Raw genomic sequence first — 16,732 nt, forward strand, 5'->3', positions numbered from 1 at the left:
TTCCAAGTACTCCCTCTTTCAGCTTCTGGATGATGACACATATCATATTACACTAAGTTGTAAGAGAACTACAGTTCATAATTAAAAATCAGAAATCCTACTATCTAAGCAGGTTCTCCATGTTATGCAGCATGATACATCACCCATGAATTAATATCTGCAGGTTTCATACTGCACAGCCTTCAGAGCAGTAGTTTTTCTAGTATGTTTAATTTACTACATTACCCAAAGAGTGAAGCACACTAAGGCATCTACTTCATTTTTTATTTTTAAATCTACATAAAATTCCCAACATGGACTTTTTTTTTCTGTGAACAGCTCCGTTATTTATGAGGATTTTTTTCCAAGATGTTCCTTAGACTTCTCATTTCCCTTTAGTTAGTTAATATTCGAAGATACCATCTCATTCACACCCTCTGCAGAGCAAAAGGGAAAATAAGGGGAAGTCTGTAACCAGAGCACATCCCAAGGTTATGTTGAAATGAGTCAGCTGAGTATTTAAGCTAGAAAAGGCAGAGAACAGTCTGTGTGAGGTCTCAAGTCTACCTACACCAGTATCCCTCCAAAAGCAGCAGAAGAATTTAGCAATTCCTCCTAAAGAGTCCCAATGTAGACAATATTACTAAGAAAAAATATGCCAGATTGAATGAATCTATTCTATATTTTGGGCTATATATACCACAAACATGAATCAAAAAGCCAAGGTTTATCATTAGCAGTCATAATCAACCATCATTTCAAACTGTCATATCCATATGATTTTTAATTTCCTGCTGGATTATCAGAAATTCATCTTTATGGTCTCTGAAGTACTTCCCTTCAAAGACAGGCAAAAAAGGAGAAAGGCACAAAAGGAATCACCTTTTAATTGCAACCAGTGTTCTGTAGTACAAATTCCATTCTTTTTTTCCCCCTCTGGTAGAGTGTAACTTTTATTTCATTTTTTTAAAAAATCACCAAAACACTACACACAACAAAATGAACCCACTGGTTGCACATTTCTCTCACTTTTATAAAAATCTTGATTATAATATGTTATGGGCTGATGTTATTATTACTGTATGCTCATAAACTGAAGTCAACATTACAGGACTTTCAGGATTTCTCCTTAGGAAACTGTAAAGTAAACCAACAGTTTTCAAAGGTAACTTCAAGGAACTAAGGTATTGCAACCTACCAGTACTAAGGAAAAAACCATATCTACTTGTGAATTTTCAAGGAAAATGACAAATTCTTAGCCAGAAAAAAAGCCATTGAGACTACAATTTATCTTGCAGCTCACCAAATGCAGCTCTTCACCTGAAATCTGCTAATAAACCAGTACCTAATAAAATAAATTTTGACAGGTTATGGTTGCACATATTTACTAATCACAAGTCACCCATCTAAGATAAACATTTCAAAGTTGGGAAATAAAAATGCAATTTTAAAACGGGAGAAATACAGTCAAGGGCAAAAGAATATTAAAAATGCTCCCATTCATGGACAATTATAATCACAAAATCATATCACACACTTTTAAAAGCCACATAATAGGAAAAAATATTTTAGCTATAACAACCACCTAATTTTTAATTTCCTTTTAACTAGCTTTTTTCTTTCCCTTCAGATTTGTTAAGATTCAGCAGTTCTAAGGCCATGCAAAGTCCCATTTTGTAAGTATTCACTCCTGGTACACAGCAAGTTTGAAAAAAGATTGAGAGCACTCAGTGAAACCAGTCCATGCACTTTATGCAAGCACTAACAGCTTTACAACTGTGCTTCACATCCTCACCACTCCCCTGGTAATTCAGGTAACTGGTGTTTTCTCTGAGCAGAGAAGAGCTCTCCAGACTGGGAGAGAACTGGTTTTGTTAGGTGCACAAGTGGGGGCCAGGTAAAATCAACTATTCTTAAATAAAAGTGCCCCTAAATCACTCTACTCCTTGAAAGGCTAATGCAATACTCTGCTGTGCTAAACATTTAACTATGTGCATTCAGTGGAGCAGAAGAGATCAGACAGAATTATATGACCTTCAGTAGCTTATACCAAGAGCTGGAAAAGAGGCATTTGAGAGAGAAATCTATATGAAGCAAGGCATGTTAAAGAATGTTCATGCTGCAAAATAGAAAAAAAAAAAGCAAACAAAAAACCAAAAACAAACCATAAAATCAAACTCCCCAAAACCATAGAATCCATTACTTGGAATCACAATTTTTCATTTATTTACCTTCTTATTAAGCCAGTGCCACAGCTTGTCAGTGGCAGGCGGAGATGGAAGAAAAGGGGAAAAAACACAACACAGTGGAAAATTATTGAAAAATGCAGTAATAGGGAAAAAAGCAATGAGAGGCAGGCAAAGTCATCCACAGAATGAAAATGAAATTGTTCTAGACACAAAGGTAAATTGCAATAGGAAAAGATCATAACAAATTCTAATGCAAGAACTTGGGTTTTACTATTAACATGCACTTTTGAAACAAAGAGGGATAAACAAAAAATGAACAACTTAAATGCTATTAACAGAGCTACAAGAATAATCTGGGCAATTCCAGTTTATTTATACTGAGAGCTACTATCAAATGGCAGAGCAGGACTTGTACTCTGAGAAGGGCATTTCAGCAAAACACCAAATCTTAACATGATATACTAATTTATGGCATTAATACTCCCATTCAGGCATTCAAATACTCCCATTCTATGCATTTCACAACACTCCTATTATGTCAATTACTCTTGAACAGATTTCATGTGGTTTTTTTTGGTACTACAATTCATATTCAATGGCACAACATCAAATACATAATTAAGCCTGATATAAACACAACAGCAAATTGTAGATCATATAAATGTACAGATTTCATGTAATTCTTGCACTTCTCAACAATCAATTTCTCCCTTTGCACTAAAGTTACTTTTCTTTCCTGATGCTCACCCACATGCTGCAGTACACCCATTTCAGGACCCAGTTTATGTAGGACAGTATTCTTAATTCTAATAATTACTAATCAATAAGAAGCATAATCACAATAGTGAACAGCTTTAACATTGCTCTTCATCTCTGTTAGAGATTAAGATCATGTAAGTGAAGTTTGTTTCTCCCTGAAAACAAGACCACTAAATTCTCAGCAAATCTAGAATGTTCTCCAGTTACCATGAAATTACATTAGCCCCCAAGGGAAACAACAGGTAAGAATATTTCAAATTCATAAAAATCTCATAACACTGATTAAGTTAGAAGCAGATTTACAAAGAAACATGAACATCAGGAAACATGAAAATAAAACATGTCACAAAGCATCCAGCTTTTTTAGCATCCACGTTTACCAGCTTTTGCTACTAGTCAGAGAAAACAATTAAAAAGCATCAAAGCTGCAAACTGACACTGTAGAATTTGTTTCTACTTTACCTCTTCAAACCATAGTCATCATATTGTAAGATGACACTCTACTTTAAAAATAAATTTTAAAAAAATCAGTAAAGGAAATTATTAATTCTCTACTGTTGAGAAGAACACACATGATACCCTCTCTATTAAGTTTAGGATGGTTTGGTGGTTGACAACAGAAACCTCCTGACTCTCTCCTCCAGGAAGCCTCTCACATCTCAGACACTGCTGCCAACAGCAGCCTGTTGACTCTCTCTGAGGCAAATGCACAGCCACAGACTAAAGAATACAGTAAGGACATCCTATTCTCATAGTCCATATTTACAGGAGGCACACTCAGACAAAAAACTGACCTACTGCTTGTAAAAACAATAAATTGCAATGTCTTTTCTTTTCTCTTGACCAGAGTTTCTTAATTTCCAGCTTTTCTGCTCTTCCAGGAGAACCAGGGATAAAAGAGAATTGTGAAAGAGATGCAGTGCTTTTCTTGATGGCTTTGTTTGAAAAACAGATACAATCAGCAAAGGTCAGATCTGCATGCATGAGCAGTACTTAGCCATTTCTCACAATGGCTTATTTTCCAGACTATCTACACTAGCCTCCTAAAATTTGTTTGGGAAATGACATGCCACTCTAAGATATGTTCCTCATTCTCACTACATTTCACTCAAATCTGGAACTATATCCTCATTGGGCATACTATGTTTACCAGCCCCAGTAGTACCACTAAGTATTTGTGTGAAACAGACCTTGTCTGTCTTCTTGTACTTAGCTAAGAGCCTCAATACATCCTGATGCTAAGATTAAGTTTCCAATTAACTTAGCATACCAACAAAAAAACCAAACAAAAATTCTAAGCAGATCCAGCTCCCAAGAAAATAAACTAAAATCAAAATATTAAAAATTTAACTTCTAATTGCAAAGGAAATTATCCCTTGGTCTTGGTTTCGCACCTACACAGACACATAAAAGATAAGCTGTAACAATTTACTCCCCGCATTTATAATTTGTGTTTTCATAACAAAACAGTATAACTTCCTCTGCAACAGTGCCTACTGAAGCCAAAATATTTGGTAATCAAACTTAAAAAATATTGCAAGGATGAAATTTTCACTCCATTTTTCCCTGTCCCTACAAAAAAATGTAACTGCCAATAGTCTGTAGCATTGTTTCCCAAATTCTGAGATACCATGCATCCATCATCCTACAATATACAGAATAAGCATAGCTAGTAGAATTTAAAAGATATGAAGTATTAGTGTGACAAGCACTGGAAGACTACATAAAATCCCATCCACCCATGATAAATGCTGGCTGAAACAGAATTAGAATAGGCACAAATGAGGACAATAGCATCATGCAGATTATCAAGTGCCCTTCTTGTAATGTCTAGGAAAACTTAAACTGCTTTAATACACAGAGTAGAGACTCGAGAGGAATATAGCTGTCATCTAAATAATGGAAGGGTGAAGGGAGATGGGGAAATTAGTTGGCCAACGCCGTTCTTTGGCTTAGACAAAAACAACACGTAAATAAACTGACCTTAAGTACATTTAAGGTGAAGAGGGAGGTTCTGCTGCACATTAAAGCCCTACCTTCTTTAAGGAGAAAAGACTTGCTGCAATTAGGAAGGATACTGTATCATACAGTTATGCAATACAAGGATACCAAACACAATTCATTTGACATTGTGTCTAGAGAATCTTCTTACTTAGAGAAGAAAATCTTTTCATGAAAAGCTTTGTATAATGTAAGCTTTTATCCCCATGTCAGTAATTTTCACTACCTTTGGAAAACTGCTTCATTGTGTTTATAGCTGCATTTTGAAAGGCTTTTCCTTTTCCAAATTCTTCCTCAATGAACCCTGTGAAATCACTACTTTTTTCCTAGAGCCATTTCAATGCTTTTGTTAGCCTTCTGTCATCCATTTACCCATTAGATCCAGGCTTAAGCTTCCCCCTCTCCTGTCAGAATACAGAACTACAAACTACAAGACCGATCTGCCAAGGTACAAACGCACTGACAAATGTACTTACAGAGTTCAGCTCTTCAGTTACAGGAGTCCTAAGACGTTTTTCCAGGGCAGAGAATACTTCAACAACAGTTACAGAAAGCACATTCTTACACAGTGCCATAGGTATTACAAACAAAATAATCTATTCATTTATGTGAAAACTTACAATTCTTGATGAAAGAAATGTCACAAATTTTCTGGAGCTTTCCACAATTTGCAATGCAAATATAGGCATATTTTCCACAGGGAAGAAGGGAGGGGAACACAGAAGCCTTATTCTATGGCATTTCCTAAATACTTTATCCTGCATACTTCTTCACTTACAGAGAGAAGACTCATTTCTGTACCACCATACTACTGTGTGCAATAATTTTTGCTTCCACATAGTACAGACAAAATGTCTGAAGTAACTTGGGCCCTGCTTAGCAAAGATGATGGTCTGCATTCTAATTAAATCTTCACATAAGAAGTAGAGACATCTTTCAGACTAAAGGTCATTAAGTTTAAATTAAAAATCTTTGTTACCAGGTGAGGTGATTAAACCATGAGAACTTTGCCTTACTCAGATAAGGAATCTTATTGATTCAACATTTTAAGTTACTTCTGTCAAGGCTTGCACACAACTATTTAACAAATTTAAATGTGCACTTAAGTGAGAATAGTGATAGAAGAGACATCATTTAAAATACACCATAAAACAGATACAGTTTTACATGAAAGACATACCCATTAGTGACAGACATTTACTTTAGAATTAAAGCATTTCAGAATATGGTGAACAAAGAATAAAACAAACTTTCAAGTTGCTTAAGGAAGTAAGTAGAAATACCTTACTGTCAAGCTTTATCATAACACTTCCAAGTCCTCTGATGGGCCGTGGAGCAAGAGCTTCCTGACGCTCTTTCACAAAATTTTCAATGAGTTGCCACCAACTTTTGCAGTGGTTTGCCATGAAGTTCAGAACTCCAAAATGAACCACGAATTTTTTAAGTGCCCACACTGCAACCACAAGAAGTAAATAAATTATCAGATATTTCAGAGGAGCACTACAAGGCTACTTATCTATTCCATTCTGGAAGATGAAATAGAAAGGAAAAGATTCTTGAGTTTTATTTCTCATTAAAAACTTTTTGGTTTTACCACTAATCTCCTCACTGACTTTGCAGCTGTGCTCAGCCACATGGAACTCAGATGACAGCACAAGAAAAGTGACTGCACACTACCCAATAATGCAGCTAACAGACTTAAGCAAGGCCTGGCATTAAAAGGTGCCACTCCAGGATTCCAGTATAGTGGATTTCTTACATATTCTCACACACCATGCCAAATGACTCCACATACAATACCACAATCAGAACTTAACAGCATTTCACACATATAAGAAAATTTTCAGCCTAAATTCTTAAGTTTTAGGCCTTCTAAGTTGTTAAAGTGTATCTTCCCTTAAAGAACTGCATCACATCATGTGGAAATTCATAGTAAAGAAGCATCCATTTAAACCTTCTTTTGAAATATTACCAATAGATTTTGTTTTTAAACGTTAAAAAAGCTATTTGAGATCAACATTTCATCTTGGCAACACAGGATACTGAACTTTATATCACTACATGTAACTTTACTTTTAATAATTTTTATTTTAATATTGTGACTATACTCCAGATTCATAACTTACTGACATACACAAGCTCCACAACAGTTGGCAGTACACCATTTCATAATCAAAAATTCATACCATGTTTCTACTTGGAGATGTGTAAAATGGCATTCACGGACAAAAAGGTTAACTTTTACTGCCTACAGGGCATTTCTCCAAGTTCCACAAGAGCCTATTCTCTGCAAGCCACACGGGTAATAGTTTATTTCTTGTTCCTGTTTTGAGAGCCAGTGCAACAATTTGCGGTGGTTTAGTTCGCTTACCCTCTGGCACCACCATGTGGCAAATATGGGATTTATGCTCTTGAAGAAACAGAATAATCCAACAATTTATCTAAGAAAATGAGTGGTAAACATGCAAAAAAGGAAAAAATACAGTTTAAGTTCCAGCATCGAACTTAAAGGCTGAGGTTTTTTACAATGAAATGCAGCTCATGGTAACACCAGACACTGCTGCTCAACAAAGCCAGGCAGGTTTGCATTTTGCAAGGTGAACAACATATGTCAAATGGTGCTCTAATCTTCCATTATTATTTAAGAATAAGTGTTTACACAGTATCTTTTAAAATAAATGACTGTACACTCAGTGCAAAGGTGGTGCTACAGTCAAACAGCTGTAATTGCATTAAGTTCAAAAGAGACGAGAGGAAAAGCTGAAGGACCATTTTTAGAAAGCAGTGAGCAAAAGCAGAAAAAGCCTGCAAAATAACAAGTTCCAAACATCTGCAGGAACCAGAAAATTACCTGAAGACAAATAAAAAATTTAAAAAAAGGAAACAACAGAACAAGCAAGGAAGCAAAAGAAAAAATGAGACAATACCAGCATTTCCAGGCTCAAATCACTGAACAAAATGTTGCAAGTGTCCCACTGTGTGGTTCACTGCTCAGCTTTGCAAATCAAAGCACTTCTTTCACCTTTACATTTTATGGTATAATTATGGTATCATTTTCCCACCCTATACACTAAGCAATTTTAAAAGACCATTTCATTCTAACTGAAGTACATTCAAGGAAAAATGTTAATGCTACCAAGGTGTTCCTAATAATCTAAATGCTGCTTTTTATGAGTCCTCTTTACCAATATAAGGAGCTTTTGTGAAATTAACATCTCTGTATTTAAGGTTTCGGGGAGCTTTTTTTTTTGGTGGGTTTTTTTTTTTTTTTTAACATACTAGAAGCATCCTCTTTAAGGTCTCAGAAGTGCCTCAAATTACTATTAATCTTTTTTAAAATTGAATCATTGCAAGGAAGCTTGCTTTATTAGCCTTCCTATTTTCCTAATATTTTTACTGTTACCTCTCTTCTAGCCATGTCACATTCTGACATTTAATGTAATCCACTGTTCTAAATTTGGCTCTGTTCATCATTACACTGCCTATGTGTAGCATTTTTCTGATGATTCAGTTAATGCACCATGAAAAAGCACTTCATGGCCCAGTGTCACTGCTAAGGCAACAAGTCATAAATATTCACAAAAGTAATTTCTCTTTTGGCATGAGTTTATTGTTTGGATAGTTATTTTAGACCTAATGAATGTCAGGAGCAGTAATCATCTGTGTCATTTATAGATATGCACTTCAATCTAGACTTGTGTGGCTCAAGCTTAAGACCATTCACTGCTGTCAGCTGAACTGCTACTTCCCTTTTTCCTCACATGTAGGCATTTCTGAACAGTGGTTAAGTTACACCTTGACTTCTAAGTGAACCAACCACGTAAGCTGTGCTTCTGGTAAGTCTAATGTTTATTTCCTTTTTCACTTGTGATTGCCATCTCCCATGACACTCAGACACCAAAACTGGGAAGCTTCTTCTGTAGTAACTACACAGGAACTAAACAAAGGTCAAACCCCTCTCTACTCTTACCCTGCATTCAGCTATTTATATGTCTTGCCATCACACTACCCTTTAGCTGCTGCTACACTGCCACAGCCAAAGGTGCAGCTGTTCCTTTCTCCATGCCTCAGAGTTCACAGCCCTTCCAATTTCTAAGTATGACCCCAAGTCACAGTTTCCAGATGGTTTACAGTAGCTTTGTGCACTGATCTCAAGGTTTTGGTAGCAGAGTGGCCTCTGGGGTGGCCTCCATGGGAAGAGGCCAGGGCTTGCCTTGTGCCAGACACAGTTCCAAATGGCTCCACAGCAGATCCATCACTGGGCAAAGCTGAGCCCACCAGGCAGTGTGGTGCTTCACTGGAAACGTATCTAAGGAAAGGCAGAAACCCCTGGGCAGGGAGAGGATGGATCCCAGAAAAAGGTTACCAGAGAGGAAAAAGGAACAGAGGGATGAGGAGAGGTATTGGAAGGGCCAGGGAAGCAGAAATGCTCCATGATGGAGCAGAGACACCACTCAGAGGGACTACAGAGGATCCATGCTGGAGCAGGTTCACCTCTTGAAGGGACTGTGGCCTAAGGATAAGGAAAATCCTGAGCCCCTACCTCCCTAAAGGGAATGCAGCTCATGGATCAGCCCACATTCAAACACTGGAAGAATGATGGGTTTTGAGGGCACTTGGCCACTAGCTGGGGTCAACCCACCACACTCAGTAAGAAAGGAAATAGCTACATTCAAGAGTTAAATGCACTTTAAAATGCTGAAAATTACCATTTTAACCGAAGTTTAGAGAAAATCCAAGCAAACTAGCAAACTCACATTGCTTACAGTAGGGGCATGGGAAAAAATGCCTTCCAATTAATAGTAGCTCACACATACTCCTACAGTTTCCATTTTCCCTTTTCACTCCCCCAGAAGAGCAGAGGAAAAAAATGGCATCCAGTTTCAAAATAATATCTTTCAATAGGTATTATAACTACTCCAATTCTTGCCTGATATATAGGAGAACAGATGCATGTAGAGGTGAGACAACAAAGCTAATTAACCCCAGAGCTAAAATTGGAACCAAATTTATCTTGTGACTTGCCCACAGTGCCTAGCAACCCAATTTTAAAGAAATTACAAGTTAACATGAGCTCTACTTCACTAGTGAAAAAGAGCTAAAATATTTTTCATTTAGAGGTGCAAAGATATGAAAGACTACAATAGTCAATGACAAAGCAATTTAACAGGGCTGTCCACTATATAGTAAGAGACAGTGCACATGACTCCTCCTTTATGAAGCACAGTTCATCTTGTCTTAAGAAGTCTTGAAAAAGTTTTTAAAACTCATACAAGCCTACAAGCCTTTCCTCCTATGTTATTCAACATGATGTCAAACACTTCTAGTAATTGGATTATTACCTGCAAAAGGCACTGGCAATAGCTGCACAATCCAAAAATTTAGCCAGATCTGAACAATGACAATGGCCCACACAAGAGTAACAAAGTAAATATCACTAGTTTTCTTTTTTCTAAGAAAAGATCCAATCTCAGGTCTTTGCCTGTTCCCAGATGATGAAGGGGAGGTGCTGAAAGATGATGAAGCTCGTGGAGGTGGAGGCTGATCACCTTCTGCTTTTGCTCCTAAAACAAACACAAGCGAACAAAGAAATGGAAATTATCACATTAATATTCACCAAAAAATAGAGCATGTTCCCTATTCCCAAAATACCTTATTTTCTTTGGAAGGTGGGGGTGCAGGAAGGGACAGCAGCAGAAGGCTGCATTTTTATTGTTTGTTTTGAGGTTGGTTTTTTTTTTTTCTTTTAATTTCTCTAAACGACTGAGACAGCCCTGGCACTGATTTTGAAAAGCTGGAATAAGGCTGTGTAAACTCTCCCATATTCTGCATCACCATGCCAAGCAGTGCTGAGGAGGAGAAATGAAAAGTTGCTACAGCCTCTAAGAGGGCTCCTGTCACTGCAGATAAATTACAAGCCAAATATGTTTTATCAGAGAAACATGAAACCATGAAAAGCACAATATGATTAACTTCTAGAGGAAATATGAAGTCTTAAATACATTTTTCACTTTCCTTTACTTCAAGTACTCAAAAAAGAATCTTAGATTTGCTCAAAACTCATTTAAACATAACAAAAAAAAAATCTTACCACTGTCTCAATACTACTTTTCCAAATCACTCACAATACAAACATAGCAGTACTCACACTATCCTAAATTCCTTGCCCTGGGTAATAAATATTAATAACATCAAGCACAAGTTAGTGGATAACAAATGTTGTCAGTCTCTCACTCCTAAGTTAGCAAACAAATTAAATTCAAAAAAGTCAACTGATGTGTTAAAGACCATATACATAAAAAATAGTATTTTCATGCAAAATATAATGTTCAAATTAAAATTCTTGGATGCAGAACATGGCAATTTATATATTTAATCTTTCAGTTGCTGGATGACACCAAATCCATCTTCAGGCACTCTGTGTAAAATCCCTCCCTGAGAGCTCCAGTATTAACTTTCATTTATTGAGGCTCTGTACTGCTGTTGAATGCACACACTTCCCACACATCACCACTTGAGAAAAGTCTGCAGCCATAGTGGAGGAATGCACACAGGAAAACCCGAAAAGTTAGCCTGAGCTGAAGCATAAAAGGCAATTTAATATGCTGGTACATACCACACACCTGGTAAACACAACTCTTTCACTGGACTTGTGCCACAGACACATCTTCTCCCATGAAGAAAAACTGAATAAAAACTGCACTACAGCATACTACGTGTACCACAGACAACTGCTGTGTTCAACACAGGTATTTTAGCTGCAGTGTGTCACTAAAGCCATTTCTAGCCTAAAGCATGACAGCTACAACACCCAAAAAGACAAGATCCATTTGTCATACTGTAACAGTGAGTGACAAACTGCATCACACACTTCTCCTTTGTTGCAGGAACCTGGACAGGTGTTCAACAGGTAAGTGGAACTAGTTGTACAGCTTATGAACATATCTCCACCACACCAAGACAGCAGTGCAAATAGACTGATTCTCCCAGAGGGGAGTGCACTGGAATGATGATAAACATCAGCTGGATGCTGGTATCTATTTGGTGGAACTTCAGAATATTCACAAAGGAATTAACGGCATGCAACCTGAAATAAGGAATTCTGCAAGCAGTTAACAACAGCAGAAGCTTCGGCTGGGGAGGTTCTTGGCAATTCAGTGTGCATCTCAATGGGATGATGGCCAGCCCTACTATACAAACAATTTTTTGTAAGGAAGAGAAAAAGTTACCTGTAAACAGATACTTTCCTAAAAAGTATTTTTGTCATATAGAAGAGGGTCTATGATTCCCCTGTACTTCTCAGTCTGTATGTAATAAAGCAGAAGAGTGCAGAAACAAATGGATGCACTAAAGGAACACAAATTTGAAAGCAGTATACCCATAAGGAAGAATTTTCCCCTCAATTTATTCAACAGTTCGTATTGTTTTGCTCCAAAATTAACATAACCAACATAAGAAGTAACAATAGAACAAGCAGAAACTCAAATATTTATCAAACAAAAGGAAACGCTAAAATGCCAAAACAGAACAATAAGCTTAAGTCTATGCCTAAGATTAAAGTTATACAATATTTTTTCACCCAAAAACTCCTTAATAGAGTCACCTTTAGGAAATAAAAAAGAACATTCCTTCTTTTAGCAATGAAAAATTTGATTGATGTATATTTGCAATGAAGAAAGATTTCATTAACTAACAGCAACAGCAATGTTAAAAGCTGTAGCAATCAAACAGCCTTATTTCTTACAGTTTCCCTGTAAGTAGATTGCACACAGATGAGTAAAACAGATGGCAAAAGAGATGAGGGAGTAAAAAAGGACAAAAGAAAAAAAAAAAAAAAGAAAAAGGGGGAAAAAGGACCCAAACAAAAGGGAAAAAAGGAGAAAAAAAAAAAGGGAAAAAAAACTACTATGGGATTCCAAAGAAAGAAAGCTTTTTCAGAATGCAGTTCTCCAGCACTTTTAGCAAAACTAAATTGTCACTACCAATGACCCAGTATTCTCCTCATGACAAACACAGGCCTGTATCAGAGCTGCCATTCAGATGACTCTCATAAACCAGTTCACAAAGCTGATCCACCCAGAAAAGAACTAAAATTGTCAGTGAAAAAAGTCACCTTCTGCTGGCAAGATATGCTCTGCAAACCAAGGCATGAGCACCTTGTCAAGACAAACAGAAAAAAAAAAACTGTCAGTACAGTGATTTCTGAGTAACTTTGGATTCTGAAAATCCCATTTAGTTTGCTTCATGATACTTTGAAAGGTGAAACCTGAAAAATACCTTTCTATCTTCCAACTAATGAAAGTATGACAGTCTAAACAGCTAGCACAATACTCAGGAAAATTCTAGCAAAATCAGAATGAATGGTACTTCTCTGAACAATAAAAAAAGACAGCAAATTTTCCAGGCTGTCTTATTAAGATCTGTTATTTTCATTACACAGTATGTTCTCTGTCACATCAATTTCTTGCTATCACAGAAGTTGAATTATTCTCTTCCCCAGGAAGAAGACAAAGAAACAGTAACAAACAGAAACACAGGTGTCTGTATCTATATGCAGGGCTTAAGTTAGGAAAACAGATGAAGGCACTCCTTCATGAAGGAGCACACCTTTCTGTAACTTCATGTGGAAAACACTTCTTATGCTTTTTTCTAAAACAAAGAAGTGAGGGCAAAAGGGAACCTGAGAGTCATTACTTCATTTAAAGATTTTAATAGCTATCATATTTAAAGCCAACAAGACAATAGAATCTTCTCTACAAAGTACTGCAGTGGTATCTGCTCCAGAAATTGCAGACTTCTTTGCTGCATAACCTGGAAACTCCTGGAAGATCAGGAAGGACCACTTAGACCACATCAACTGGCATCATAAAACTCCTCACTGCCAGAACTAAATGCAGTATTCAACAATAAAAAATGGAAAAACATGAGTATTCAGGAAAAAAGCTTATAGCCCCTCATGGTCTTTAAACAAACAATTTTAAGCCTGGTTGTTCTGTAATGGATTTAATACAGTGTCAGGAAAACCAAAAAAGCTGTAAGTTCTTAAGCCTTCGGTAAAACTTTCTGCTTTGTAAGAATAATGTTTTATCACCATTCACAAAAGATCCAAATCAAAGATGGCCAAAATTATGCTTATTATACTGTGGAACAGAATACTAATTTTTACCAGATCGTTGGAATTATTTTAACTGTTGTTAGGAGTTAAAAGAAGACTCCTTTTATATTTTTTTTCTGTTGTACTGGAAAACAACAGAATTGACAAGACAAACTCTCATCCAGTTAGTTGTTTCAAGAGAAGTCAAAAAAACCCACACCATTGAAAAATTGCTGTAGTTATCTCTTATTGAAAACAGAAAGAAAATGTCTTAGAGAAGTGAAAAAATACGAACTGATAAGCTAAAAAAAAATAGCAACAAAAGAACACAACCACTTACATAGCCCATTTGTGGGCCAGAAATCCTAACTTCCAACAAATCAAAAGTCCAGGAAAACTGAAATAATTAACAATGAAGAACAGGGAAAAAAAAAATAAAAAATCACACATTCATTCTAAAAAAACCCCACAAAACAATAATAAATCTTTCTAGCCAGGGCTTCAATAACCACATAAACTATCCTTTGCTAGACAGCTTTTATATTAGCATCTTCTTGACATTTTTTTAAACAGATAAACCCAATTCACTACTTGGACACCATATTGCACCAAATGAAGAGCTTAAGGACTATTTTGCATTTTTTTTGTGAATTCCCTCCAGTATCATGCCTTTAGAGCAAATTCAAATGTTTCTTACAGAGTATTCAGTCACCTGAGGGTTGGGAGGAATGTTCATTATTGGACTCATCTTCTGTCATTGAAATTGCCATGGCAATTGTTGAAGCAGCAATGGAAATCATCTGACCAGGAAGCTCTGCCCCTGTAAAATATATACATGTATGTAAGCAACAAAAAGTTTAAGTCTTAAATACTTTATTTGGTGTTAGATATCTACTGGAGCTGTCAGGCAGCAGAAATTACATGGATGGACATTGTTAGAGTTTAGTATGTATTATACATAGTCATTATGATCAAACAGGAATGAGTGTTATTAACTTTAGTATTACAATACACCTGCAGCCAAAACTCAAACACAGTTATTTGCTTAGTGCTTTTCTTGATAATGAACTGCTACCAACCAAGACATTCACAGTTGCTGGCAGTCTGATTATTAAAAAAAATTTATACCAGTTAATCAACTAAACTAATCAACTAAATCAGCCAGACAAGAAAAAGGTTTCCTTCATCAGGAATATACAACACCTTTGCTTTTTTCAAAACTGATTTGCAACAGAAAAAAACTATTCTTCTCAAAATCTAAACACAAAAAATATTTTTAAGAAACGATGTTAAAAACAAATGACTGGACATTGGAAACTTGTTGGGTGGAGTTGTCTTGGTTTCTCTCATACTCAGCATTATAGGAGCTACTGCTGGGCTGCTTTCTTTCAAAATTAGCCTCTGATTTCAAATGTCCTGGGCTACCTCTTCATGCCTAAAACTACATACTGAAACCTGTAAACTCAAGGAATTTAGCTTAATAATGAGTCACTACTTTAAAAGAAACATCGGTCCATGGCAATCATTTTCTGTAAAGAATCTAACATTCACTTCAGCATGAGTAAAACACTTTGAAACACACTAAACATCCTACAGTAAGTTCTTGCAATCCACATGCTATTGAATTTTTGGAGATACAGTCCAGATTTTCATGTGATTTAACTGAATTTTTTTGCCTTCAACAGTAAAAGAAATAGTGACTTTTCCTTACCAGAAGACTCCTTTCCATTCTGCTGTTCATGTAACATGCCTATTGTCATCAGAACAACTATAACCAGAAATACAGGAATTCTCCAGGAACCTGCCACAGAAGCTAAAAGACACAGTGTTGGGATATTCTTTACAAAAATATTTACTATTTTACATTAATATTTACCATTAATAAACACTACACATTTAGCAAAGCCAAGAAAGGCAGCACATCAACCAAAAAAACCAAAGTCACAAAACAAACAGGTTTTCTGCATTAAAGAAAAGGAAGAATAGAAAGCAAAAATAAACAAGTTTCTCAATGAACAAACCAAGTTGTTACTGTCTCTAACTTCAATGACATTATGTTGATATAGAGAACAATTTTGAAAACAACATTCAAAATCACATGAAAATATGCACAAAATTAAAACCTTTTATATATTAGAGAAAAGTCACATTCTCCCCCAAAAATGCCCGTTTATGTCAGATCTCCACAGAATGGGATTTTTATTGAATTTTTCCGATTCAGCCTGTACTTCCAGTAAATACAAGACTGTCAAAATTTAAGCAAATGCAAAGCCACTGCATACAGCTTAAACCTCAGGGCAGCATCCCCACATGGTCAGAACAACCCTGAAAGCAGCTGCTAAAGTAAAGTAAATCATGAGGTACACTGTGAACCCTTCTATCATGGTAGTCTTCTATTAATTGCATGATCATTCCACCATAAACTCTGATATGAGAACATAAAGTGATAATCTATTATATTAAATGTGTAACAAATCTAAGAGTATAGTAATCTTATATTTGTATAAACATTTATTTGTATATATTATATAGATTTCTGGCAAATGTATTTTATACTGCTGATATCATCCCAGTATGCTTGTTGACTAGTATTAAAATGCATTTTACAGCTACAGTCCTGGTTAATGGCAAGCTTTCAACAAAATATCACAAACAGAAGTCTAAAGTCAGCCTCATAATTCCAGCCTTTCCTTGTCAAGTTCACGTTGTC

At 36.2% G+C, this 16,732-nt stretch overlaps 1 protein-coding gene across 3 annotated transcripts in view; it reads right to left on the reverse strand.

Moving 5' to 3' along the window:
- Positions 1-16,732, reverse strand: part of TMEM245 (transmembrane protein 245) — a 73,650-nt gene that overhangs the window by 46,599 nt on the left and 10,319 nt on the right. For 2 of the 3 annotated variants that reach the window (XM_079300268.1, XM_079300267.1), the window contains exons 3-6: positions 15,734-15,835; positions 14,735-14,842; positions 10,271-10,492; positions 6,212-6,381 (exon numbers count right to left, since the gene is read on the reverse strand). In XM_079300268.1, coding sequence (XP_079156394.1) covers positions 6,212-6,381; positions 10,271-10,492; positions 14,735-14,842; positions 15,734-15,835 — 602 coding nt within the window. Of the gene's footprint in view, positions 1-2,210; positions 2,235-6,211; positions 6,382-10,270; positions 10,493-14,734; positions 14,843-15,733; positions 15,836-16,732 lie in introns of all 3 variants that reach the window. The other variant, XM_079300266.1, reaches the window with a different exon arrangement.

Source organism: Erithacus rubecula (assembly GCF_903797595.1).
Source record: "Erithacus rubecula genome assembly, chromosome: 3".
NCBI classification, from domain to species: domain Eukaryota; kingdom Metazoa; phylum Chordata; class Aves; order Passeriformes; family Muscicapidae; genus Erithacus; species Erithacus rubecula.